Consider the following 27,214-nt stretch of genomic DNA (forward strand, 5'->3'; position numbering starts at 1 on the left):
GCTGTACCAGGTGGCCTCCTGAGATCCCCTCCAGCCCTCCTTTCTTACTACCCCATGATCCTAGATGCCAACCTTCACGAGACATGGTCCAGTACCACCATTTGACCCTTTGGCATCCAAGCAATTTTTGTTCTGCAGCCACTCCCCCCTTGACCTGGGGCTGTGTTGTGCTCAGTCTTCAGTACCCTGTGCCTTACTTAGTGAGGGGGCGTTTCGTGGCTTGGTCTCTGTGGCATCTCATGAAGTGAACCTGGGTTCATAAAAGCTTGTGCTATATGTGTGTGTTTATATATAATCAAACACATATATACATGCCTTTAAATAAATATAAACACACATGCTCCCCATGATAAAATATATATATTTAATATATAAAGATATATAATACGTGATATATAATAATACACAAGATATTATTATGAGATATATATTTTTACATTATATTTTATAATATATATAATATATATTATAATCTTATATATATTATATAATATCATATATTATTGTTATATATCTTTATATATTGTATGCAATATATATACATATCTATATATAGAAAACGAAGTGTATGTATGTATGTTCGTATGTTTATTTATAACTTGAGAATGGCGGGTCCTATCTACTCTAAACCTTCCAAAATCACTGAATACCACCTGAGGAAAATTATAGGTGGGTTATTTTTCACTTCACCCTTTTTGAGGCCTCCAGTGACTATTAAAGGGAACAATGCTTTTCACACAAACAGTTATATGTGGTTTGCTCCAGAGTTGGTAGTTGAAGACAGTTGTATATACCGGAAACACCGTGTACATTGTTTACAAGCAAGTTCTACAATAAAGATAATTCATTTGGCTGTCATTTGAAATGTCGCTCCACATTAGATATTAAAATATGTTGTACTTTGCTTTTAAAAATAAATAATATTTGGGACCTAAATATGTTGTACTAACTTCTTTGAAAATAAACAAACACTGCAATTACAAAAAGAACCCGGGCGAAGAATAGGTCCTTCCACTAGTATGTGTGTGTGTGTGTGTGTGTGCATATATGTGTGTGTACACACACACATATCTCTATAGATCTATATAGATATATCTATATATATGTGTATCGTTGCCTTTTGATCTCTGTAGCCAGCCCCGAGCCCCACGCCTCTGCTCCACCATTGCCCAACAACTTCTACGTGCGCCGCGTAGAGAGCCAGCTCTCTCCACACGCTCCCTAGACCAAGCCCCACCCCCTCCGCCCCTCACCCTCACTGCACGCGCACGCCACCACCAGAAATGACGTTATCTCCCCTCCCCCAGTGTGAGGTTCACTTCCGGCCGGCGCAGACCCGGCGGTTCCTTGCGCCGGCGCGGGGGGAGGGGAGGCGCAGTGCGCAGTCGCGGCGGCCCCGTCTCACCAGTGGCAGGGAAGGCGTTGGGAAGTTCAAAATGGCGGCTGCGGTGGAGGCCGAGCTGCGGGCGCCCGAGTAAGAGCTGGGGTGGCCTATCGGGCCGCGGGGCGAGGGTGGGACGGGAGGAGGCGGGTGAGCGAGCGGCGGGCGCTTCGCCAGGGGCGGGCGGCGGGCGGGAGCCGTTGGCGGCGGTTGGGCGCGCAGCGGTCCCGCCTGGGCCCGGCCCGGCCCGGCGCGTGAGGGAATAGCCGCGGGGCCCGGCCTGCCGTGGAGCTCCGTGCCTGCCCTGGTCTGGCCTGGGGGAGACGCCTGAGCGCCCGGACTGTCACGTCTCTCTCTGGGGGAGGGTCTGCCCACCTGGAGCCACTCAAACTCCCCCCACCCCCGTTTTTTAATTTTTTTTTAAATTTTTATTTTTTTTAAACAAAGCTGTTACCTGACCAGGCAGCCAGATCCCTTGAAGCTAGAAAGTAAACTCGAGGTGATTCTAGCCCTGGATTCAGGTGGGAGGTAGCAGCTGGGACAAAGTTGTGGGGTCAGTGTAGAAAGAAAGAAGGGTGGGCAGGAGCCAGCTGGTTAAAGGCCCCTCAGTCCTGTCTTAATGCTCCCGTCTTGGGGATGAGGTCCAAGTCCTTATTTTCCGAAAGAAGAGCCCTTTGCACTGTTTCTGGGCCTGGTGGGAGTAGGGGCCAAACATAGCGGGGTGGCAGTCAGTGTATTAGGGCTCAGGTTTATAGTCTGAGGCAAGTCAGTGTATGAGTTCCCGAAGGCAGGGCTGTCCTGCTTCTCTGCAGGGTCCCTGAGCCCCATGCTGCATGGCAGTGCAGACCCTCTGTGCCCTGGGCCCCTTTCCGCCTGGCTGTCCTGCTCCAGAAGCTTGGGCCTTTGCAGCAGCACGGCAATGGTGACCTGGTGCCCAAGCCCTAGTATATTAACCCTCGCAGGCCGGGTGTGACCCATGGGGCCTGCAGTTGGACAGCCTTACCCTAAGGTATTCCTTATAGATGGATATATACCATATCAAATTAAAGCTTTTTGGATTAGATTTTTATTAAATGTTTTTGTTTTTATATTTTTTAATTGTACAAAGGCTTTAAACCAAAATTTGTATTGGTGCCTGTTGCTTGATTTTAAACTTTACAGGACTCCCAGGGCCATGCAAAGCTGAGCAGCAGGAGCTCAATTTAAAAAAAAAATTGTTGAATTCCATGGAAGGTTTCTGCTTGCTTTGGGGGGTGGGGTTGTCCCTGACTACATCATTCCCTGTTAGGAAAGAAAGTTCCTGCCTTCATTAGTTAGCCAGGGACTGTGTACACTGGAGAGATTGTCCTGAGAATTAGCATATTATATTTCTATGAAGCAATCAGTATAGCAAAACAAAGCAGGGTCATGGTCTGTAGCTACCTAACTACATAAATTCCCATCCCACCTTTTGTGAGAGAGGCTGAGTAGGGAAGTACATAAAAAACTTCTGGGGAAAAGGGATTCAGGCTGGGAGAACACAGGAGCGATGCTCAGGGAAAGGGGAGGGCAAATCCCAAGGCAAAGATCAGGTTGAGGGTTTTTTCCAGTTTTTTGCCTTTATGTCCTAGGACAACTCCTGCAACTGTTCTGATTCCTTCTATCTCATTATGGGACCAAGAGTCCACTGCTCTGAGGGTACAACCTGCCCAACTTTCTACTGATCAAAGGTATGAAGTGGAGTTCTAGGCCTTTTTCTGTGTCACATTGAGCTACATCAATATATGGGGAGAGGAGAGGGGAAAAAATCCTAAATTTTATATAGTATGAGTACAATTCAGTGCAGATGTTGACAAATAATATGTTCATGGGGAAGACGGGGGGAAATGGAATGCTTGAAAAATTCTGAGATGGGAATAAAATCTTACCAGACCATGTGTTAGTGTCTTTACAACTTGTAATATTTTTGTTGAACTTCCTTCAGAATGAGTGTAAACACTAACCATGCTGGATAAGTTAGTTCCTCCTCTGCATGACCTCTCTGCTGGCAGGCCTGTATTGGCTAGATTCTCGTTCTGTAGCTGGTATAGCTCTGTTGACAAAACCCCAATGTGAACCTGTCTTCTGCTGGCAAATATTTATCATTTAGGGGAGCTGATGTAGGTTTGCTGGTAGAAAAATCCACGTGGCAGAGCTGCATCCACCGTAATGAAGTGCTGCCACTGTATTTAAAGCATCTGCAGTCCCCATAGTGTAGATACAGTGTTTTGGCTTGCCTGGGTTACAAGCTGTCTGCTGGTGCAAGCTCTGTGCAACAGCTGCCATAGGAAGGCCACCAGAGCACATGTGGCTGGGTGGAGCCATACAGCTCCACTAGAGTGGCTGTTGTGGGAGGGTGTTCCACATGCCCTATGAGGCAGCAGCCCTTAAGGGCTGTGGTAGATGGCAAAAGTATAGTTGCCTCTCTACATGCTTTCTATTGGCTTCCAGGAAGACTTCTGTTGCTTGCTGGCAGAACTGATGCTACTTTACCAGAAAAAAATGGGGAGCTCTGTTGCTACAGGGGGCTATGTGTGTAAGGTAGTGGCCACATTGGTGGGGGTTCTCCCATGGTGTACTGGGGCTGCCTGCATCCATGCAGAAGCTAAGGGGGAGAGGGGTGGTGCTGGCAGATGCCACAGGAAGTCCTTTTGCTGAGTGGGATCTCTGGCCATGGTGGTAGGATTTCTACTCTACGGTGGTGCTGCTGGCATTGCCGATGCCAAGTAAGAATAGGGAGGCACTGGCTGCCTGCCACCGGAAAACTCCATCCCGGCCACAGTTTCTGCCTGTGATGCCACTGTTGCTGCCTATGCCCCAGCTCTTACAAGGATACTGGCTGCCAGTGCAGGAAGCTCTGCCACTCTGGCCAGAGCTGGAGGGTGACCCTCAGTCATCTATCTGCAAACCAGGGAATGCATCCCTCCAACTGACTTGCATTTGACACCCCTGTTCTAAAGGAATTAGCGGAAAGTTAACTTTATTCAGAAATGAACTGTAAAAGCAGGGTTAGACGACTACATTCTCACTAGGTTTGTTAGAAAGTTCCACACGTGTATGGATTTGTATGCAGGTATGGGGGATCTGACTTTCAACTGCAGGTATTTTTAATACAATGTTTCTAGCCATTATTGTTCCAAATATGAACTGTGTAAATGCAGAATCAGGCTGTACAAGTTTCAGAATTACAGTAATACGTGTCTAAGAGGAACTGGAAATAAATTCTGGCTTAAACTGTTTTTCATATTTATGTGGGGAGCTTCCTAGCCCCTCTGTTCATGCTGTGTATCATGTTCCAGCCTCTCTGCTCCATGATCTCTGTTTCTTTCCCCCCCCCTCCCCCCTTATACACATGCATGCAAGATAAGCAATTAATTACATTTGTGGAATCCCCTTGTGATATGCAGGGTGATTTTTTTTTACAACTGGACTCCAAATTTCCATTTCTGTTTTAGATAATTTACACCTTATTACAGACTAAATATATGTAATTCACATAAGGCATGCTGGGACCATAGCAGGTTTCTGGCTTTTACAGATTCTGTCTTAGAGTTCATATTTTTGTTTTCTTTTTATATGGCTGATTCAATTCAAAGATGCTTCTGATATCAAGAAAATTTCTGAGAACTTTATGAACAGCATTCAACATGAGCAGCTATGTAAACAAATAAACAAACAAGTAGTGCATAAAAGAAAATGACAGTCACACCCCCAAACTGTAGCCGATTGGGAAACTAATATTGCAATATATTTTGCTGAGTCCTAGCTAGTGTACTACTCATGCAAAGTGTAGGACAAGGTTATTAAATATGAGAACATGAAAAGAAGTTCAGTTACAAGGTAATCCATAAGTAGTTGTATGACTGATTACATGTCATTATCCTAGCAAAGGAAGAGTGTCCTGAACAGCTTGAATTTCTATAGTTTTTTTAAATTGTTTTAACTTTATTTTTTATAATGTTACAAGATACAATTTAAAATATTAAGTAAAAGTTTCTGCAGTTAGAGTAGAAGAATATTATTACTTATTACCCATAAAAAATGTATTTGGGGCATTTCTCCCTTCATATTAACCAAACCATATAGTTCTCACTTATCTGTCGTGTTCAAGAGATGCTACATTAGCAGTGTGTGATTTAGACTGTAAATTTTTTGGAAACTTCAACTTATATATTTTTCAATTCCTGATATCATCTATATACCGAATCTTTTTGTCATCTGCTATAGCTGATGCAGTGTAAAACTTGTCGTTTAAAAATAGTTCTTTTTTTCTGCCTCCGTATCATTTTATTGTCATGAGTAATGACAAGCATCTGGAAGAAACCTATAAAAACAAAAACACAACCTCTGTTTACATACAAGTACCTTAGTAATTAGCAATGAGAAGGGATGCAAAGAAAAGACAAGATTGTGTGACTACAGTCAGAATGCTGACATGGTAGTAGCATGTTTTCAGTTCAACTCATTTACTTGCTCAAAGATGATGCAGCTTTCAAAACAATAGAGTAGTAATAACTAAAATAAATAAACTTTACAGCTAAAGTGACTTGGAAGCTTTTCTGTCTCATGATTTATAATAACTTTTAAAGCTTCTACTTGTAAGGGAGAGGGTAATGATATTTATACCAGGATTTCATTCTTGGACACTGATTTGATACTTACATCTTCATGTCAGCCTCTGGCTTAGAGTTGTCTTATATGTAGGGAACACCTTTCCCTTCCACATGAAGAAATATAGAAGGCATTCAATGTTCTGCCATTTCATGAGCCTCATCCACTGAAATAAATGGTATTGGGATAGATCGAGACTGTCCAGCTTCTGAGAATGTAGGGAGTCATGCATCCCATAGGCTGCACTGGTTAAGCTATGGGTCATGCACTGCATGGATGCTCCCTCCTTACTGTTCTTTGCAGGTACCTCCATCCCCAACACTGCATTGGTCACTCCCCCGCTGTTGCTTTGTCCCTGTGCCAGTGTGATACTTCTACACTGCTGCAGTGCCTGCCCTTGTGAGCAGCTCCCCACACTACTGCCCCTTGCGCATTTCCCACTCTCCCCACTGCATGCAGTTTGGACTCGCCCTCACTTTGCTACACTATACTGCCCTGCCCTGACCTGCCCAGCACCTTGTGGCAAAGGGAAGAAGTGGTAGCTGGAGAAATGACGGAGAGCCCAGAGACACTGGCTGTTGGAGCAGTGGGAAGCAGCAGCTGAGTGAGAATCTGGGAGCTGGAATTTAAACCCTCATAGGTTGCATGTGGCCCTTAAAGGGCCAGTTGGACAGCAGTGGGATAAATTTATCTCTGTGCCTCACCCAGCTCTTGTGTTGTAGAACTTCCAATGAATGTTACATTCTGTAGCTTTCTGAATACCAGCCGTTAAAGGGGATGACGTCTTTGTTAAAGTCACTCTGCTGTTGGTAAAACTAGTCCAGTAGAACCTGGATCATTTGTATCTAGGTGTTTTGCAGCCCATTTAATTTGCAGTGGGTTACCAACTTAAGTATGAGCTGCTCAGCTGTGTGCTGCAGCTTGTGCCTCAAAGCCTGTCCCTTTTATCACCTGGAGCTCATCAACAATCCTATGCAGCTGATAAGAAAAGACATGCCCTTTGTAATATAAAAGCTGTTGAAAATGGCAGGAGGATGTCACTGGTCCTACACAGCTATTTGATGGAGCTCTGTCTGCTCCCAGTAACTTTGTAAACCCTCATCTTTGCAAGGGGGAGAGAGGGAGTTTGTGAAATATCCAGGGTAGTGGCAGTTAAGTAACTAGAACAGCAGCTTATCCTGCAAAAAGATGCTGCTTTGGTTTGCACTTGCTCCCACTTGTCTGTTGTCTAGGCAGACTCCCCCCTTTTTTTCTAAATTAGCCCATTGTAAAATCATAATGTAGACAGTGAAAGTTGTGAAAACTCTACCTCAGCCATTTTCAATATGTTTAAAATACATACAGTTTTCTTTGTGCTATGGTTTTCATAGAGTTAGCTAATATGCTTTAAAAACAAAACACACATGATAAAGATTTACTAATTGTCAGGTCTGGAAATGTGTCTCTCTAAATTTAGTTTCTATAGAATGATTTTGTGGGTTCCTTTACTGGCTAGATACTTGGTATATACCTAAAACGCACCATAATGGCACAATAACAAAAGATCAGCATGCCGATGACAGGATGGTAGTTTCAAATTTTAGCAGTTTCATAAATTACCTTGACAATTAGCATTAGGTATTTAATCTGTTGCCAGATTACCAGCATGTAATCAGAATGTAGCAAAAGTCATGTTGAAAATGTTATACTTCCTAATGACTCTTGCAGCTGTGATGCAACTACTGCGATACAATGAGGAGAATATTCCACAGAAGCATATTTTAGTAGTCTCGGGGCTTATTGCCATACAGATTTTCCAGTATAACTGTAACACTAAAGGTAGAGTTTTTCTGTTAAATTTCTGTGTTACTGAACTGTTATAGAATTATAAAATCTTGGAGGACTAGAAGTTTGGAAGGTTATCTCGTCCAACCCCCTGCTCAAGATAGGAGTATTACTGTCTAAACCAGGGATGTTCAACTCTCTACATGTGAGTCAGATCTGGTCTGTGGCATGTTGTCATCTGGCCTGCAGGGTTCCCCATGACTCTGGAAATTTGACAGTGGGAGAGTAATTCCACTGCTCCCCTGCTGCCAAATTTCTAGACCTCTGGAAAATCCCAGGCCCTGCACACTAGATCAGGTGCTAAGGGACAGTGCTGGGCCCCAGGGCCTGATTCCTACCCAAGACCCCGTGGAACTCAGTCTGGCCTGTGAACTGGCTCCATACTACTCATCAGGCTCATGGGGCCAAAAGCTTGAGCACCACTGTTCTGGACAGATGTTTGTCTAAACTGCTCTTAATAACTTTCAAGGATAAAGATGTCACAACCTCTAGGTATCTTGTTCCAGCACCTACCTTACAGTGAGAAAATTTTTAATATCAACCTCTGTGATGTACAAAAATTCCTTTGTTGCATTATTTCTTGTCCTGTCTCCTGTGGCCACAGAGAATAGTCTCGCACCACTTTCTTTATAGTCATCCTTCAGATATTTGAAGACTGTAAACAAAGTACCTCCCCCTCTGTCTTCTCTTTTCCAGGCTAAGTAACCTCAGTTCTTCCAGACTTTTAAGTCATAATTCCTAGGCCTCTAATCATTTTTGTTGCTCTCTGCTGGACTCCTCCAATTTGTCCACATCTTTGTTGAAGATTAGTGCCAAAAGCTGAACACAGAGTACCAGGTGAGGCCTCACCAGGGCCGAATAAAATGGAAGAATTGCTTCCCTTAAGTTGCAAGTGACAGTCTTGTTTATGCAGCCCAGTGTGCTGTTGGCTTTTTTTTTAAAGCAAGCACACACTGGCTCATTCACTTTATGATCCCCTACATCCCTCTGGGTCTTTTTCTGTAGCACTGCAGCCTACTCAGTTGTCCCCAGTGTGTATTGGTGTGTGTGATTGTTCCATCCTAAGTGCAGGACTTGTATCCAAGTAGCATATTTTGTCATTTAAAAATACATTATTTAAATGCTGTAGTACTGAACTGAGCAAAATACTAAATGAGGTTAGTAAAGGTAAGTATGATAGTGCCTAAATACACTCTGTAGCATGGTTGTCTGGCATTAATAGGTGCTGTCAACATGAAGCTTAAAAATTGACATAATTTGACATTGCAGATGTTCACATCATTTATTAAGGTACTTGCTAGATCTTCTGTCAATAACCTTTTGGATGTTGTAGTAACCTGTTTGGATGCCTGTTTATCTGCTGTTACAACTTGGTTATGTGATGCACACTGGCACAATTCCACAGACTAAAAATAACATCTCAGTTTCTTCTTGTTTGAGTACAAGCTCTAGGTTTCTTGGCTTTTTAAAGAATTTGTATTAGTTTGTTTATAATGAAATTATCAAGATGAAAAAATATCAGAACCATAGTGAGTAGAGATATTTGGCATTTGCTGATCGATGTTTTCATAACTTTGCAGAATTGAAGATGCTGATACTTCTGAAAGAAGTGCAAATGAAGAAAATGGGGAAATATCAGAGGGAGAGCAGCCTCAAAACAAGCACAGCCGGCACAAAAAAAAGAAACACAAACACCGAAGCAAGCACAAGAAACACAAACATTCTTCAGAAGAAGACAAGGACAAAAAACATAAACACAGGCACAAGCATAAGAAACATAAACGGAAAGAGGTTGTTGATGCCTCTGATAAAGAAGATGGACCAGCAAAAAGAACTAAAATTGATTTTTTAGCTCCACTAGAAGATTTGGAGAAACAAAGAGCATTATTAAAAGCTGAACTTGAGAATGAATTAATGGAAGGAAAAGTCCAATCTGGGATGGGGTTAATATTACAAGGTTATGAGTCAGGTTCTGAAGAAGAGGGTGAAATTAATGAGAAAGTACGAAATGGGAATAGATCTACAACTAAATCATCAAACACAAAGGGGAAATTAGAGCTTGTGGACAATAAAACTAGTTCAAAGAAAGGAAGTAAGAATACTGAAACAAAAGAGCGGACTAGGCACCGATCTGAAAAAAAGAAAAGCAAAGTAGGAGTTGATGGAGTCAAAGAGAAAACAACTAGAAGCAAGTCAAAAGAGAGGAGAAAATCAAAAAGTCCCCATAAAAGAAGTAAGTCCCAAGATCAAACAAGGAAATCAAAGTCTCCAACGCTTAGAAGGCGGTCTCAAGAGAAAAATAGAAAGTCTAAATCTCCCCCAGAGGATAGGAATAAAGCGGATGAAAAAAATAAATCTAGAGATCGCAGAAAGTCTCCAGTGGTAAATGAAAGCAAAAATAGAGATCGTGGCAAAAAATCTAAATCCCCAACAGAACTAAGAGACAAATCCAAAGACAGAAGATCGCGGTCCAAAGATAGGAAATTAAGGAGGTCAGAGGCTGAGAAAGAAAAGAAGCCTATTAAATCTCCTTCTAAAGATGCTTCTTCCGGAAAAGAAAACAGGTCTCCTAGAAGACCTGGTCGTAGCCCTAAAGGAAGAAGCCTATCTCCAAAACGTGAAAAATCAAGAAGAAGTAGATCTCCTCTCCTTAATGATCGTAGATCTAAGCAGAGTAAGTCTCCCTCTCGGACTCAATCTCCAGGTAGAAGAGCAAAGAGCAGATCAGCAGAAAGAAAGCGACGAGAATCAGAGAGGAGGCGTCTTTCTTCTCCCAGGTAAATTTTAATTTAAAAAAGTTGAAAACCTCTAATGAATTGCATTATAATATGACATGCACAAATAAGTGCTAAAATTAACTGTTTAGAACTTTATAAGTATCTGTAAAAATGTCATTATTAACTTGTTGGTAGTGCCTGTTAATATCACACCCATAGAAAATGTTTTTTTGTTTTCTTGACTGCCAGATCTGCAAACCCAGCTTGGGATCTGGGAGTCGGACAGGGTGGCTCTTATGGTGCATGCATCACAACTGGCAACAAAGATTCTGTAGTTAAGTGCTTTATCAGGTTGGGTGTTTTTTAAATCGGTCTCTTGAGCCTAGAATTAGGCTGTTCCCTTCTTCCTTGTCTACGCCTGCCCCAGCTACTTTAGCAGTGCCTGTGTCTGGTCCTTTAGGAACTGCTGCCGCTTCTGCTACTTTCCCTGCCCCAGGCAGCCCTTGTGCTGGCCTCCCTCAACACTCCCAGCAGCATCTTCTGCTGCCAAGTGGGTGGACACACAGGTGGAGCCATGCTTTGCAGCCCGGCGCATCCCCTCCACCCCTCCTGTATTTATGGGGCTGGCAGGAGGGGATATGGAGTGGTCACTGGTGTGTGAGACCCTGCAGGAGCAGCCTCAGCAGTGAAAACTGTCCCCCACTCCCCGGTACAGATCAGGGGTTGGGAGGAAGCAGACAGTGGAAAGAAGAGCACAGCAGTGAGGTCCTGCTTCCCCTGCCCTTAAGTGGCACCAGCTAGAGCAGTGATTCTCAACTTTCAGCCTCAAAGCTCTCCTCCAGATCTTTACTGAAATTTGGGTCCATCTCAGTGACTTTCATTTGGGGTGCTCTAAATGTCAGGAAAGATATGGAGGGGACCCTTGAGGATAGAAAAATTGAAAACCACTGGTATAGAGACAAATCCTTTCCTTCAAGAAAGATGCATTTAGTGTCATTTTTAATGGTACATCTCAGCACTGATATGATTTCCCATGGCAGGGAAATGGAATATGTTTATGTTTTGAAAAAATATATGCTTTTTTAGGTGCAAGAGTGAAGTGTGCTGCTGATTTTTAATCCAGATGAAAAAGGGTGTGCTCCAGGTATCAGAAGTTTGGGAAGGTTGGATCTGAAGCGGGCCCAGGATCAGTGGCATTGAAATGTTGTTTAAAAGCTACCTTTTGGGGCCAGCCTGTGTTACAGTAGTAATAAGCTCTAGCCTGATTAATTTTAAGGTCCCTTAAAATTGGCTACTAATCTAGAGGGTAAAAGAATTTCCTTTCACCGAGTATAATTCCTGTTAGTTAGGACACTGATAGGGCAATGTTTCTACTTTATGGCTTCCATGGGTGTTTGGCTACAATGGAAAAGTGACAGGAAAAGAAAAGGTTGCCTTTGTTCCCTTTTCTCCCCTTGATTTTTGGCTGATGTGATGAGGTTGATGCCACTATGCTATATTTACAAAAACCTCTTACATTTTTTTAGGGTCGTATTTCCTTACAAATGAGGTATGCCTCTATTGCTGCCCATAGTTTTCTCAACAGAAGGAAACCAATGGGTCTTAAAGTTGCCCACAGTGGTGATCTGTATTGCTGCATTTACTAGCCTGCATTACACACTTATTCCCAAAAAATCAGCCCTCCAATATTTGGGTGCATGTCTTAAATGGGAATGCTGATTTTTTTTTCTTTGGAATAGAAACATGGAGGAATAAAAGCATGGAGGGGCTGTGCTGCAGTATGGCTGTTAGTTGCTCTCTGGGATAGCAAGCAAGCAGGATGGAATCCAGTGTTAAGACTTTCACAGCTGCTCTCAATGGCACCAGGTTTTGGCTGAGCAGCCACGTCTCTGGAAAAATCTTTTTTTTTCTTTCTTTGTACATTTTGCCTTCCTTATTTTGGTGAGGGTGTGATATATGAGAAAATACAGTAATTAGCAGTAAGGGAGTACATTTCATTGGAGCTGCACCTAGTGTCTAGTGGCTAGTGTTGGTAAGCAAGGCTGTTATTTGTGCCAAATTAATTTATTTCTTTTTAAAATAGTAGGTAAGCTCTGGTAGGGGAAATCTTGGATTTGTATGCAGTGCAGATTTGCACTAGTATTGGTGCACTGCAGGCTGCCCCTGATGGTGGTAATTGTTTAAATCCCCAGGGTTCATGTCTGCACGAAATGTTTATTGCAGAGTAGACTGATAGCTCCACAGCAAATGTCTCATGTCTACACTTGCAGCCCTATTAGGCGGCAGTAAACTAATTAACTCCGCAGCAGGATAGTACTCATTAGTAAAAGAAGTAATATCCTGCTGTGGTGTTTTTTACTCCGCAGCACTGCATGTGTAGATGCTGGAGGGGCTGTCTGGGGCATGAGGGTGCTTCAGTGCGGGGGCTGCCTGCCAGCTAGTCCCACATTGTAGCACCCTCGTGCCCCAGTCAGGTCCTCCACAGCATGTTGAGCTGGGTTGGAGCCGGCCTGTCTCAACATGTCGGGCATACATTCAACTGGTGCGCTTAGAAGCAGTAAACTGACAGTTATTGCACCAGAGTTTATTGCATTAAATTAATTACACATGCACCCAGTGTTGACCAGATTTTACTAATCACAGTCATGTCGTTCCAAATAGTAAAACACTTAATACTGCATTATTACCAGCTCTTCTGACTCTCGCTTTACCATATGTCTTTTCATTTTGTTTTCCCTTTAAACCAGTTTCCAGTTTGTGTGCCCTAACGTTTTCCGTGCTATGTTTCAAGCACGTTTTAGTACAGTCTGTCAGCTGCATAATTATGCAGCTTTTGACAGGTAGCATAGAGATGAGATCTCTGTTGAATTACAAGTTTTATAAGAGTTTATAACGGATTATTTAAGCATTATCTTTGACTCTAACTAAAATACACTTAAACATTATTTTAAAATTAAATTTAAACATTAGAAAAGGGGAGTTATTGTTTCATTTTCCATTATATCACCTTACATTAGCATTTCATTACGCCATGATACACAGCTGGGTGGAATCAGTACTTCAGTGGGAGACTAACAACAAACTCTTTCATGAGAAATGTGTTGGCAATTCAGGAGGAGATATGCAAATACCATTCTGTGGAGTATTGTACACTTGACGGTATTAAAGTTCTATCTCCAAATACAGATTGAGGTAACTCTATTTTGCCTACCTAAATTTCCACTGGTTCCATTTGTATTAAATATATTCCCCAGCTACCTTTCATCAAGATAATTGTCATTTAAATCTGAATTGGCTGCTACTTTTTACACTATTTTAGAGTTGAATGACATGATATCTATATAAGGTTGAATATTACTTTGTAATGTAATGCAACCTCCCTCAATGTACAAGTATGTTCCTGTGTGGCTTGCTTGTGAATATTGCTAAATTTACTTTTTTTGTGTGTAAGCAATGCATTTCTCTGTACTGTTGAGAAAAGGATTGAAAACCACGTGTTTTCATACGTTTGCCCAGCAATTCTGTACACACATCAGTGATATGTAGCTGAGATCACTGACACTAGATTAGCAGACAAAAGTTGTATCATTACAAAATAGGTTTCTATATCTTTCAGACGCGAAAGATTTTTCTTTAATGATGAAATATAGCAACTAAAACAACCCCCTGACCACAGGCAAAAATGTGTTGAGGAATTAGTAAATCTTCCTTATCTACATTGTGGTAGAGGTGTAAGTATATTTTTCTAAGATTTACTTTTCCTGACCAATTAAAGATTTTGGCAATTACTTCAAACTCTTCTATTCTAGAATTTTGCATTGCATTCCTTACAGGTTGAGACTTCAGTTATTGTTTCAATTCAATTACTGGCATCAATTTCTGTTTTTTACACAATTCTTAATTTCAAGTGAATCTGTATAAATCAGTGTCAGATAGATGCTGAGTCAGTGTCAGGGGTGGCAATACGTTTTAAGAATGCATTAACATTTCTAGATATTTTCTAAAAATATATTGTCATCAGTTAACTCAAATGTTATTTGAGAAAACAACTTTCTGATTACTCATTTTCATTTATTATGATACAGTCCCCATGATGATGATCAAAGCAAGGTGAGGGCTGGTCAAAGTGTGTTCTCAAAATGAAAATGGAAGCTAAAGTGGTTGCTCAGGTTCCTCAAGCCTAAATTTGAGTTGTTTTCATTTTTCTCCTCTGGATTCTAACATTTTGGTGTTTGTATTTCTATTTCAATACCATTGTTTAAATTTAAAAAGATATCATTGTTAACTCAAGGCCTAAACTCAGATTTAGTAGAGAGCTACTTCTTAGTTCTCTGGTAGTAATTAAAAAGCTGTGTTGCCAGAACCATCCTTTACTTAGACCTGTGTCAGTGCAGATATTTTCATTTGTGAGGGGAGACATACAAGGAGTGTAGCCAGCACAGCAGCATACTTACCCTTCCCTGCCCCAGAAGCCCATTTGTTTGCACCTCACTTGAAGTAAATTTTTCAAGTGAGATTTTAGAGGAAATAATGGTGTCTTCCATTTTTCTGATTTTTACCCCTTTTTTTCTTAATTTCAAGGACACGACCTAGAGATGATATCCTGTCTAGACGCGAGAGATCAAAAGAAACCAGTCTTCCCCGATGGTCCCCATCTAGAAGAAGGTCTAGATCTCCCATCCGAAGGCGATCTCGCTCACCACTGCGACGTAGCCGATCTCCAAGAAGGAGGAGTAGGTCTCCTCGGAGGAGGTAAAAACAATTCTGCCATCTTTCTTGTGCATAGTATATAGATCTTTTTCATGTATGCAGATTGTATAACAGACTATTATATGTCTTTATTAGCTTATCTTTAAAAATCTCACAGATTTCCTCCCATTGCCCCAACAAATTGTGCAGTAGCACAGTCTCCAACTCACCTTATCCTGCTTTCAGATGTTAAAGAAGGATAAGAGGGTAAAGTGCTTAATGCTTTCTTGCTGAAGCTTACTTTTTAAGAAGGTTGTGTTGTATAGACTGAAACCTATAAATACAAATCAAGCATAAGTCAAAACTAACTAATCCAGTCCTGTCATCTGTTTCACTGACACTTTTACAATATTGTTCTTGCATTTAACAGGGACAGAGGTCGAAGAAGTCGGTCTCGTCTGAGAAGGAGGTCCAGGTCACGGGGTGGTCGTAGACGTAGGAGTAGAAGCAAAGTTAAAGAAGATAAATTTAAAGGGAGTCTTTCTGAAGGCATGAAAGCTGAGCAGGAATCCTCATCAGATGAGAAGTAAGACTATATTTCTTATGTCTGACTTAATGGGAGAATGTAATAATACTAATTTTTATGGCAGTTAGAGTCCCAGACTATTGCCTAATTTCAGTACAAGTCTTTATGATTAACTTGTTTGTGCTGATCAGAATCTTTTTTGCAGAAATAAAGAAAATGGGAAAAATGTCTGAAGGGAAGAGGGGATGGGTTCAGTCTCATTGAAGTCACTTAGTGTCTCTGTACCTCAGTTTACTTGCTTGAGAAAACAATGATCATAGCACAAGTGTAAGGCTCAATAAATATTTATAAATTGTTTTAGACACCCCAGTTTAACAGTATATATTGTTTTGAATCAACACTATGTATATAGTTATATTTATCATGCAAATTTTCTAGGAAAAGAAGCCAAGCTGAAAATCTACACGCTTTTGATTATTCTGCTCTTAATATTTTTCAGTCCTTTGCCAGTAGTGTTCAGTTTGAATTCAAAAAATATAAAACACAGAATGTCTAAATATGATGGCAGAGAATAAACTTCCTTAAGGAGCCTCAGATAACCTAATTCTTTGATTTGACAATTCCTTTGTTTTACTTCACAACTGAACAAGTAATAAGACCAAAGAATGAATTTTTTAATGTTCCAGTGTTGCTAAAACAAACAAACCTAGATACCTCCAGGGCATCTTGAGATCTACAGCTGTACAGTAGACTTCATTGTTTCAATTGTAAGCTCTTTAAAACATCTATAAAGAGCTACATACATTTATGTTGCTGTATAAATATTAATAATTATCGTCTTAGCCTTGAAGATTTTGATGTAGAAGAAGAAGATGAAGAAGCACTGATTGAACAGAGAAGATTACAGAGGCAAGCAATTGTTCAGGTGTGTGATTGTTTTTAATGCTCAGATTACTGAAATTGATTGTTTGCCTACATCAGTGGTGGCTATCCCTTTTTGCTGGCATTACACAAGTTAAGCCTTGACCCTCCAAGAGTGCCTCTCTGATCCCTGTGCCCCAGGGGTGTACCCAATATGTGTTTGTGCCCTGGTGCACCAGAATGAAGGGTTTCCCTGTTCTGGCTGAGTAGAGTGGGTGCAGGATACTGTTGCAAGAGAGGTCTGAGCACCAAAAGCCAAGTTAACCTTTTACTTGGCAGCACAACTCCTGAAATTTTAAATGGCAGATTTAAATCCAAAGCCCAGAATTCTGTAGTGGCTGCCAGACCAGGAAAGGGTTAACCTGGTTTACAGTAGTTACACCCAACACCACCTTTCTGCATCCAGCATTTCAGTCTCTTTATTGAGCCTGCCTGGGGCTTGCCACATCTAGGCAGCTGCCTGTGTCACATCTGGCATGTGCGCTATGGATTGGCCACCCTTGGCCTACATTATAGACTGTTATGTGTTCTTAATTCTTTTAAGTAAGATTTGTGTAATGAAGAATGTCATGATCTCCACTTATGCTAATGAAATTAAGGTTTTCAGAATCTGACACTTATTTTTCATTACGGTTGTGAAATACTGTTTGGATCAAAACTTTACATCTGTGTTACAAAAACAACCTAGTCCAAGTGAGTCATTTTTGTTGCACTGGGTATGCTTTGGCATATGTATACTGTATAGCCATAAAATTCTATAGCAATAGTTGTATCAAAGCGCGCACAGCTTTTTCAAAGCTTTTTTTTCTTAATGGAAAATGTTTTCTTAATGGAAAATGTAAGTATGGTACTTTATGAGAAAAAAAAAACAAATCTCAGAAGCAGTATACCTCAAAACATTATACCTCAGAAAACAAAAATACCTTTTCTGTCTTCAGAAACATTGCTGACCAAAACCCTGAAATCAGGCAAAACCTAATTAAGGAAAAACAGTTTGTAGTGTGTTTAAAGGCTCACTGGATTCAGACTATGGTGGCTCATCAAGGGGTTCAGATTCCAAAGAGCTGAGCCTTGAAAATGGCTAACAAGTTGTTGCTAAGTTGGTTCAGCTTCCAGTAAAGTGTAGAGAGTAATAGGGAGGTCACTTCTGTAGCATCCCTATGCCATTCAAGATACCAAAAATCTTAGTTTTACAAACATGTACACAGTGAATGACTAGAGACATCTGATTGCAGTAAACTGAAATCTTCCTGTTCAAATACTAAAATTGAAATAAAGCCACTTTACCAGTTTTCTGCACTTCCAAACTAATATGGAAAGGTCATATTCATATAAAATGTTCAATATTGCAAGCCTTATTTCATTACATAGGGACCAAATTTATATTGCTAATACGCTTAATATTGGTATTTTATCAAACACAAATAAATAGCTAAGCTTCCTTTTAGCTTCACTATACCAGGTCTTACAAAAATTTGAATACATCTAAATGCCTGAACAGAGATTTCTGAAGGATTCAAAATCAGATTTTAGACTTTTTTTTTTACTGTTGTTTCCTCTAGGACTGTAAATATTTAAAAAAAAATATATTTGTTTAACCTCCTCTAATTATATCAGTTAAATGATTAACTGATAACACGGCAGTTTGGACACAGCTGCTCTGGGAGCTGTTCCTGGCTCCCAGAGCCCTTGGACTGCTAGGAGTAGGGGAGGAGGCAAGCCCAAGCCAGACAGCACAGCCCACCTGAAGTCCTGTGCTGGGAAGGAAGGAGCACCATTCAGCTTTCCTTCCCCCACCACTACCCCCTTACCTGCCAGACCTGCACCTGCCCCAAGCTAAAGGATAACTGGTAAGCTAACTGGTTATCACTGTACTTATTGGTTAAACAATTAATTGTTTAACCTTTTACATCCCTAGTTTCCTCCTAGATTACATTTTCTTAAAACAAATTTCTTACCTTATCCAGCAGACAATATACTGTTTTTAGAATTCAAATTAAGTGTAAATATAACATTTAAATCAAATATGAGCCATTTAAATTAAATTTAAAACAACATATTAACCAATATATAGACTATATTGAGCGTTGTGCTAAACCAGAATATTGGGAGTAACATGATAACATTTCTTTGCAGAAATATAAGTACTTGACTGAAGACAGTAACATGTCTGTGCCATCTGAACCAAGCAGCCCTCAAAGCAGCACGCGTAGTCGCTCAAATTCACCAGATGACATCTTAGAACGAGTGGCTGCTGATGTTAAGGAGTATGAACGGGAAAATGTTGATACATTTGAGGCCTCTGTAAAAGCGAAACACAACCTCATGACAGTTGAACAGAATAATGGTAAGAATCTGAAATTGGATACTATAATGTGATATTAGAGGTTTGAAGGAGAGCATTGCAACAAGCACAGACTGCAAAAATTGTAAATAAGTTACCCTAGAATGCCATAAAACTGAAAACTTCTTGAAGATTAAAATACTTTTCCAAAGAAGATTGTGTAAATGGGAGGACTGTTTTCAGCATTGCTGACAGTTTAAGGAATTAGTGTTTTGAACTGTGAGAACATATGTGGATGTCTTTCTATTGTAGTTTAATTTTATATCTTTAAAGTATTTTTAATTTATGTTCTTATGAAACTTTCTATTTAGCAAACCTTGAGTCATTTTTGCTTTGTGAATTTTTTAAGGAATAGTTGTCACTGAGGAATGTGCATACACCTCTGAATATTTAATTGTTGCAGCAAAGCCAGAATGGACTTATGGCAAGGTTGTAAGGGTTTTGCCCCCTGTACAAAATGATTGCTATCATGGCATGAAGGATTCGTTTCCTCCTTTCCTCCGAAAATAATTATAATAGTATTATATAAATATAGGACAAAATCCTGTTGTGTGGTGCAACAAAGGGAATAAAGAGTATGTGTCTGGTGCATTCTGTGCTATTGAAAATTTTCTAATTAGGGCTATAGAGAAGAACTTGCTCGTCTGATCACGAGCACAGTACACCTCAACTTGCTCCAAGTCGTAGTCAAGTAGTTAGATTCAAGGCACACCTCAGAAAATTCCAGCTCTTAGTTTTCACTCATCTTTTGACTATGGAAAAATAATAAGAGCAGTTTTTCTGCTGCAGAGAACCTAGAAAGACCATAACAGGTCAGATTGTTTATACACAGCGGAGTCCTATTTGAAATCTCTGGATTTATCTTGTAAATCTAGTAGGTGTTTACACCCCTAATAATGTTTCATATTGTTTGGCACCACAGGTGTCACAGAACCCTGGTTGAGAAGCACTGTATTAATGGTATTAACCTCCAGCTCACGGGACCATGTCATCTGGCATGTGGGACTCCCCGTAGGTCTGGAAATGTGTCAGTCTTAATTGCCATGGTTCTGGAAGCTGTGGCAATTAACACTGCCACTGCTCCCCTACTGTTAAATCCCCAGACCTGTAAGGGAACCCCAAGTGCCAGGCTGCATGGGCCAGAGGTGGAGCCACCACTGGTCTAAACCAAAAGGATGAAACTACAGACTGAGATAGTATGAAGGTTAAGTAGCTTACTGATTATACTATAAGTTGCAGCAGTGGCATGGAGAAGCATGTCATACTTAGCCTCTTAAGTCACAGAAGACACCTTTTTGAGGAGGTGATAAAACTATTTTGTACTGAAACTATAAGCTAGTGTATACCATAGGGCTTTCTAAAATAATCCAGAAAAGATTTTGCCCTTCTGTTAAACTAGAGAGAAAACCTTTCTACTTGTTCTTCATCCACTTCAACACACGTGTATTAGGGGCTACATAGCAGGATTTTTCCTGTATTTGCTTGCAGACCAGGCAGGTGTCATTTTTACCATATAGTAGCCGTTTTTATAAAAGTGCTTCAGAAAGTGCTTCAGTGAGTTTTCTAACATCTGATTAAAAGGGTTTGTTTTTGTTTGATGGGGGGGGTGGGGGGGCATTTTTTCCCCTCAGAACTAGATCCACTTGTTTGATTTGCTTATTCGCAGAGATTTACTGTGTGTTTACTGTGGTGTTCATGTTCAGGAGCTTGATCAACTCCATGAAATATTCAAACCCAAAAAATCGAAGTTTGCTAAATAGAAAAGCTCAGTAATAGGATTTATTGTAGCTCCCCAGTATGGTTATTTTGCACAGTACACAAATAAATTAAATACTAAATAACAATAAAATATTGTATATTTCACAGTATACAACTAAAAAAAAATTAGGAAAGGACAGTGTATCTCTATGGTACACAACCTATTTAAGTTGCACCAAATTGCTGAACCAAGGATAAGCTGCTTAGCTATCTACTATGATTTTTACTTTGAAGGGTGTTGCTTTTTTACTCAGCTAAAGCTCATCAATGTCTTTGCATAGCTGATCAGAGAAATGGTGACTTCTGAAATATAAGCCACAGCAAATGGGTGGAACATCTCAGTGGTCCTGTGCAGCTGTTAGCTGTGGCTTTGTTAAGCCTCCAGATACTTTGCAGACACTAATCTTTGCAAGGGAGTCGGATACCTAACCCTGCAAAGAATCCAGGTTCTACTGAAGTGTCTCTTACAATGCAAAGATTTCTGTTTAAAATTCTAGAAACAAAACTGAAAGCCATTTTAAAAAGACTCTTTTCCTACATGCAAGAATTGGTTTTGTTCTGTATTGTTTCCCTTAGTGGTGGGAGCATGAAGAGCCACCAGAGGACTAAAAACCTGCCCTGGTCTAAATATGGAATGTAATAATGAAAAATGCCAAATTGAGAGAGAATTTTTTTTTTCTTTAGGTGGGCATCTAAAGTATTTACTTTTATGTGTATATGTTTTGTATAAACTCAATTTTGTGATTATTTATGGTGCAAATAAGGGCTTAACAGGAGTGGGCAAAATAGTGCCTGTGGGTTCGATCTGGGCCACAGCCCATGACTGCCCCTGTAGCACTCTCCATAGGGCTGAGCCCCACCCACTCCTACTGGGGCAGCTCATGCCATACTCCCACCTGTGCCTGCTGGCCCAGGTCCCAACCAGTGTGCGCTGCTTCCTCCAGGGCTATTCCTGGTGCTGCTCTGCTCCCCTTACCTCTAGCTGGAGCTGCCTGGCTGAAACTCCCCCTGCCACCCCCACCCAGAGTGGCATAGCAGAGGTAGGGGCAGGAGGAAGAGCCACTGCTGGAGATGAGGGGAGCAGAGGAGCACCCAGCCAGCTGCAGCAGGAACAGCTCTGCCAGAAGCTGTGCGTGCTGGCTGGGGCCCAGGCCAGCAGGGCTGTTTTGCTTCCTTTGCCTTCAGTGGCAGCTCCTGTTCCTGCTGTGCCACTCCAGGCGGGAGGGTGGGAAGCTTCAGCCCTGTGACTCCTGCCTCAACACACAGGGCTCCAGCTCCCAGCTGCCTTGTACCCACTACGCAAGCCCAGCATGATGAGCAGCCCCCTGTGTGTGGGTGGAGTGGGTGGAAGGCAGCCAGGAGCTGGAGCCCTACACACTGAGGCAGAAGCTGCCTGGCTGAAGCATCCCCCCCAGCCTGCTCAGAGCGACACAGCAGGAGCAAAAGAAGGAGCTGTCGCTGGAGGTGAGGGGAGCAGAACAGCCCCATTTACCTGTGCCCTGACCTCTGGAGGCAAAGGTAGCAGAGCAGCATGTAGCTGGCTGCAGCTGTACTGGGAACAGCCCTGCCAGAAGCTGCTTGCTGGCTGGGGCTGGAGTTGGGCCAGTGGGAGTGTGGTGCAAGCTGCCCCAGGCCGGGCTCAGCTCTGTGCTCAGCTCTGTATGGAGTGCCATGGGGGTAGCCATGGACTGCACCACCCGGGTGAGCTCTCCTGCACTTGCCTTCTGCCTCTTCCTGCCTCTCACCCCCAGGACCTAGTACTCGGACAGCTTCGCCCCCCCCCCTGGGCAGAGCGTGCAGGGAGTGACTCACAGCCCGGGCCTGGGTCCCAAGCTGTCACCACCCTGTGACCCAGCCCCATGATCCCAGCCTTGCCTGTCCATCCCACTCGAACGCTGTTCCCTACCTGCCTAAAGCGAGTTGTTGCATAGGGGAGGGAGGGTGCTGACCTGGCCACAACAGCTTATCAAAACTTCCTATGTGGCCCTTAGGCCACATAATTGCCCACCCCGGTTTAATATTTAAAACTCATTCCGTGCAATGTAGGCAACTTTAGCAGTAAAGTGAAGAACACTACATGAATTCCTTTTACCTTGGTGCATGGTGGTCTTTGCTTTACAACCTTTGATATTTTCAGTGGATTCTGATGAGGTCGTCTATCTGTAAGAGACAAATGGCTATTACATGAGTTCCTGAAAATGCAGAATTTGGGGATCTGTTGCTAGAGGAAATGAATTCCTTGATGCTGTGAATGGGTTGCCTGTGACTTACTTCAGAAGAGTAAAGCTGTGTTACCGTACTGCATTATGAAATAGTTCTAATGTTTTGTCTTCATTAACATGTGTGCTTAATTTTTATATTTCTTTGTTTTTATGTTATCAACATATAAATTGTCTTTGGGACTTTAAAGATGATTAAAAGGTGAGAGGGATAATCTTGCCTACCTCTTTAACAATTTTTTTTAAACAATGTTATTGCAGGTACCATCAACTATCTTACTTTGCCTTGAAGAGTTGCTAGATAAAATAGATATGGAAGAAACTTTCAAAATTACAGTTTGAGGCAGCTTAGGACTTTTACTGTACTACTTCAAGTTTGTCCAAATTGTGATTCTAAGATACATGCTCAGTCAACAGAAACACCTGTAGGAACATGTAGAATACAGCATTTTCTGTTGATGTATGAATTGTTGAAAAGCCATTACATCTAATTCCTCGAGGATGTATTTGCTTTAAAAAAATAAATAAAAAAAACACACAAAAGCTTAAGCTGAGTTTTGTACTTTTAAACAGGTTAGTTATTTTAAAACATTGCATAAATCAAGTTTTTTAGCTATGGTAATAAAACTTGGCTATCACATGGTTGCTAGTACCTGAAGTTTTTAATGCTATGTTAAGCAGATTCTTAACACTGGGAAGATAACTATCACACTGGAATATATGGTTTAGCAGTTGTCTGCTTTTAGTTTGCCTTCGTTTTCAAATTGAATAATATAAATTTCCTTTTAAGGTTCAGCTCAGAAGAAACTGTTAGCTCCTGATATGTTCACAGAATCAGATGATATGTTTGCTGCATACTTTGATGTAGGTATTTTTTTTTTAAATCAGAAATAATTTATCCGTTCTGTTCACTTTTTGGTAGTAGAGGGTTGCTGTTTAGCAGTTTATGCCTGAACTTGTCCCAGCTAAAGTCTGTATGATTTCTTTTGAAGCTTTAATTAACTCATTGACCCCAGATTCTGAAATTCTTACTAAAGGTTTACTCAAACAAAACTTTCATTCAAGTCAATCAGACATTTCCCTAAATCATGGGTGTCCAAACAATACAGCCTGTGAGATCTTCTGGCCTGCAGACATTACTCCACCTGTGGCTAGGATGGGGAGGATCATGGCAGCCAAGTGCCCAGGTGACAGCTCCGGTATTGGAGCCTTAGTAGCACCTCAGGAACAAACCTGGCACCAGGGCATGTTCCCTCATTAGCAGCTATGGGCCTGTGATACTAGGCTTTATTTCTGCAGTGCTTGTGGGGTTCCAGCACCATAGCTCTTGCACAGGCACTTGTCTGCTGCTGTGGGATCAAGCCATAATGTTTCTGGGACTCCAGTGCCCACTTGGCTGCCAAGCACCTGAGCGAAAGCTGCCGGAACCCAAGCAGTAGTTCAGGAAGATGGCCACACCACAGCTTGTTCCCATGGCAGTAGCCAAGCGCCTGCCATCCTGGGCTTTTTCCTACTGCATCCCCAGCCAGAGTGGGTGTTGCTTGTGCTGGATCCAGTGTACAGGGGTTTATGGGTCTGATCCAGCTCACTGATCAGTCGCCCCAACACTTATTCAGCCTGTGGGGCCAGGTGAATTTGACATCTGTGCCCTAAATAAATATTTGAGGATTTTTCCCATTTTCAGTATAGGATTTACGGTAGCTTTTGTGCTTGGCAGAGGAAGTATGAAGTGTGGGGGAAGAAGAAGAATCATCTCTCAGAATTTGTATGAAAGGGCTGCTGTACATTTATCAGGGTGCTCTCTCTATTTCCCAAATGTTATCGTGGTGACAGTATCATGCCCCATGGAAGTAGTAGCAGAATTTTTAGTAACAGACACTTTACAGTAACAAAGCCCTCTAACTTTCAAATGGCCTTGTTCTCCTCATAGGTTCTTTAACATTTCTTCATTTAAAAAACAAACAAACATGACCTATTCTGGCAGCATTTGGCAACGTACCTCTCAATTTGTCTTGCTCCCCTGATTGAAGAAAATAGGATGTGCCTCTCCCTCAGTACAGCATTTAGCAGCTGGTCCTTGCCAGTATTGTCATTTGTTCAATATACTTGTGGTGTTTTTTGCTAAATACTTGCTGTACACTGCATATTTTTGCAGTTTAGTAGACTAGTTTAGACTTGTTTGCATTGTTTGCTTTCGTATCTACGACAACATAAGGAAAACTTTTATTTTGCAAATGATAAAATTAATGGGAAGAATTCTATTTTCAAGCTTTCACAAGCATAATAAACAAATAGAGAGGCTTGACTTTTTTAAAGCAATTGGTAAGTGGATGATAATTTATGGAAAGGAAATAGTTATTTTATTGAAGGTAACTTTATTTTTTGCGTTTAATTTGATGTACTTATGTGGTACACGGCTCTAGCTGTCTTACTAGCTCACAATAATGATAGCAGTATCTATTCTGAATGACTTATTCTCATCTGTCATGCCTTGGTATAGTTATTCTGGGAGCTGGCAAGTAAATGAACAAAGAAGTTTGTATGTATCGCAGCACAGAATATCCTTTTCAAAAAATAATTCTGACAATGCAACCTTTTTTATTATTTTTCTGTAACTTCCTAATAATTGTTTAACAACACTTTTATGACATGACTGCAGTATTAAAACTTTTTTCAAAGATGCAGAGAGACCTCAAGCCCGTATATCTATTACACTCATTTGCGTTAGCTATGAAAGCTAAGCACATACAGAAGTTCTGTTAATATTTTTTCCCTTGTCATATTTCTCAAGCATGAATATTTAGAAGATCCTTTGTCAAATATATTGATCTTTTAGAATAGATGTAATATTTGTATTACGGACGGAAAGATATGTCAGAAAGGGGACAATACATAACTGCAGCTCTTCAGTTAATAAGTAAATGATAAGAGTTTATATTCTTTTCCTTGCATTCTATATTTTACTATAGTTTGTGCTTACTTCGTTTTAGAGTGCCCGTCTTAGAGCTGCTGGCTTTGGAAAAGACTTTAAAGAAAACCCCAACCTCAGGGATAACTGGACTGATGCAGAAGGCTATTATCGTAAGTATTTATCACTAATAACATTATTATTGAAATGGGAATGCTCAGTGAAAAGCACCAGATTCAGAAGGTTTGCAAAAATTATTTTGAAATGACATACAACATGCCATCGTTTAAAGGGCACAGTGCACGTGTATAGCTGCTCACAGCTATGTCACTTAATCTACTACTCAAAGCACAATGAAGTTATTTGCAACCATATTTCCCTCCAGAAGGAAAGGGTATCTCATCATACTTGCTATGATCTCTAACCAAGAAAAACAGCTCGCAGAGAACATGCATGCCAGTTATGCTGCAATTGTCACCTGGGACTTGGAATGGAAGCATCTTAGTGAGCATGCTTCTTCACTAGTGAATGTTCAAATTATCAGCATTAATGATCAAATTTATCATTTCTTGGAATGATTAATGGTTATAAAACTTCTATTATTTATAAAAGGACCCCTGATCAAATGAGAGCATAGTTCCAGTTATTTCTGTAGAGTACCATAGACTTGACACAGTAGTTAAGTGGCCCCACAATATGTTCTTGTATCTTCTGAGTTACTTGTATGAAAGACTTCTTTTTGTTGATTATTCTAATTGTTGCGTATTCTCAGCCCAGGATTTCTTTTATAACCATTTTTGTTTTCTCCATCAGGTGTTAACATAGGTGAAGTTCTAGATAAACGTTACAATGTCTATGGTTATACTGGCCAGGGAGTCTTCAGTAATGTCGTGCGAGCCAGAGATATGGCAAGAGCAAATCAAGAAGTGGCAGTTAAAATCATCAGGAACAATGAACTTATGTAAGTTACATTTAGTTAAATTGAGATGTATAGCCAACTAATAAATTGTGAAAGTTGTCTAATAATAACTTTTCAGTTATAGATTTTGCTTTTTTGAGCGAAGATTTGAACCAAATCCTGAAAGACTATCTCTTCTATCCCTCAGCAGTACCTATCATTGTGCAAAAACAACTGTATATAAATAGCAGAAAGAGGAGACCTTGCCTACAGTAAATTATTTGCAGCTCTTGAAAGCTGGTGTCCTTTTGAGTTGTGTAAAATTGCGTTAAATTGTTATCTAGTTTATGAATTAGCATGTCAGTTCAGATTTCAGTATTTGTAGCAATAATATGATTTT

General features: G+C 40.9%; 1 protein-coding gene across 6 annotated transcripts in view; it reads left to right on the forward strand.

The window, feature by feature from the left end:
• Positions 1-1,369: 1,369 nt before the first annotated feature.
• Positions 1,370-27,214, forward strand: part of PRPF4B (pre-mRNA processing factor 4B) — a 38,318-nt gene continuing 12,473 nt past the window's right edge. For 5 of the 6 annotated variants that reach the window (XR_001373366.2, XR_001373367.2, XR_001373368.2 and 2 more), the window contains exons 1-10: positions 1,374-1,474; positions 2,992-3,090; positions 9,415-10,611; positions 15,133-15,303; positions 15,671-15,826; positions 16,610-16,691; positions 18,824-19,034; positions 23,799-23,872; positions 25,999-26,089; positions 26,730-26,877. Coding sequence is in view for 1 of the 6 variants with exons in the window: in XM_006273537.3 (XP_006273599.1) it covers positions 1,437-1,474; positions 2,992-3,090; positions 9,415-10,611; positions 15,133-15,303; positions 15,671-15,826; positions 16,610-16,691; positions 18,824-19,034; positions 23,799-23,872; positions 25,999-26,089; positions 26,730-26,877 (2,267 nt within the window). In the remaining 5 variants the exon portion in view is untranslated. Of the gene's footprint in view, positions 1,475-2,991; positions 3,091-9,414; positions 10,612-15,132; positions 15,304-15,670; positions 15,827-16,609; positions 16,692-18,823; positions 19,035-23,798; positions 23,873-25,998; positions 26,090-26,729; positions 26,878-27,214 lie in introns of all 6 variants that reach the window. The other variant, XR_001373369.3, reaches the window with a different exon arrangement.

This window comes from Alligator mississippiensis, chromosome 3 (assembly GCF_030867095.1).
Source record: "Alligator mississippiensis isolate rAllMis1 chromosome 3, rAllMis1, whole genome shotgun sequence".
NCBI lineage: Eukaryota > Metazoa > Chordata > Crocodylia > Alligatoridae > Alligator > Alligator mississippiensis.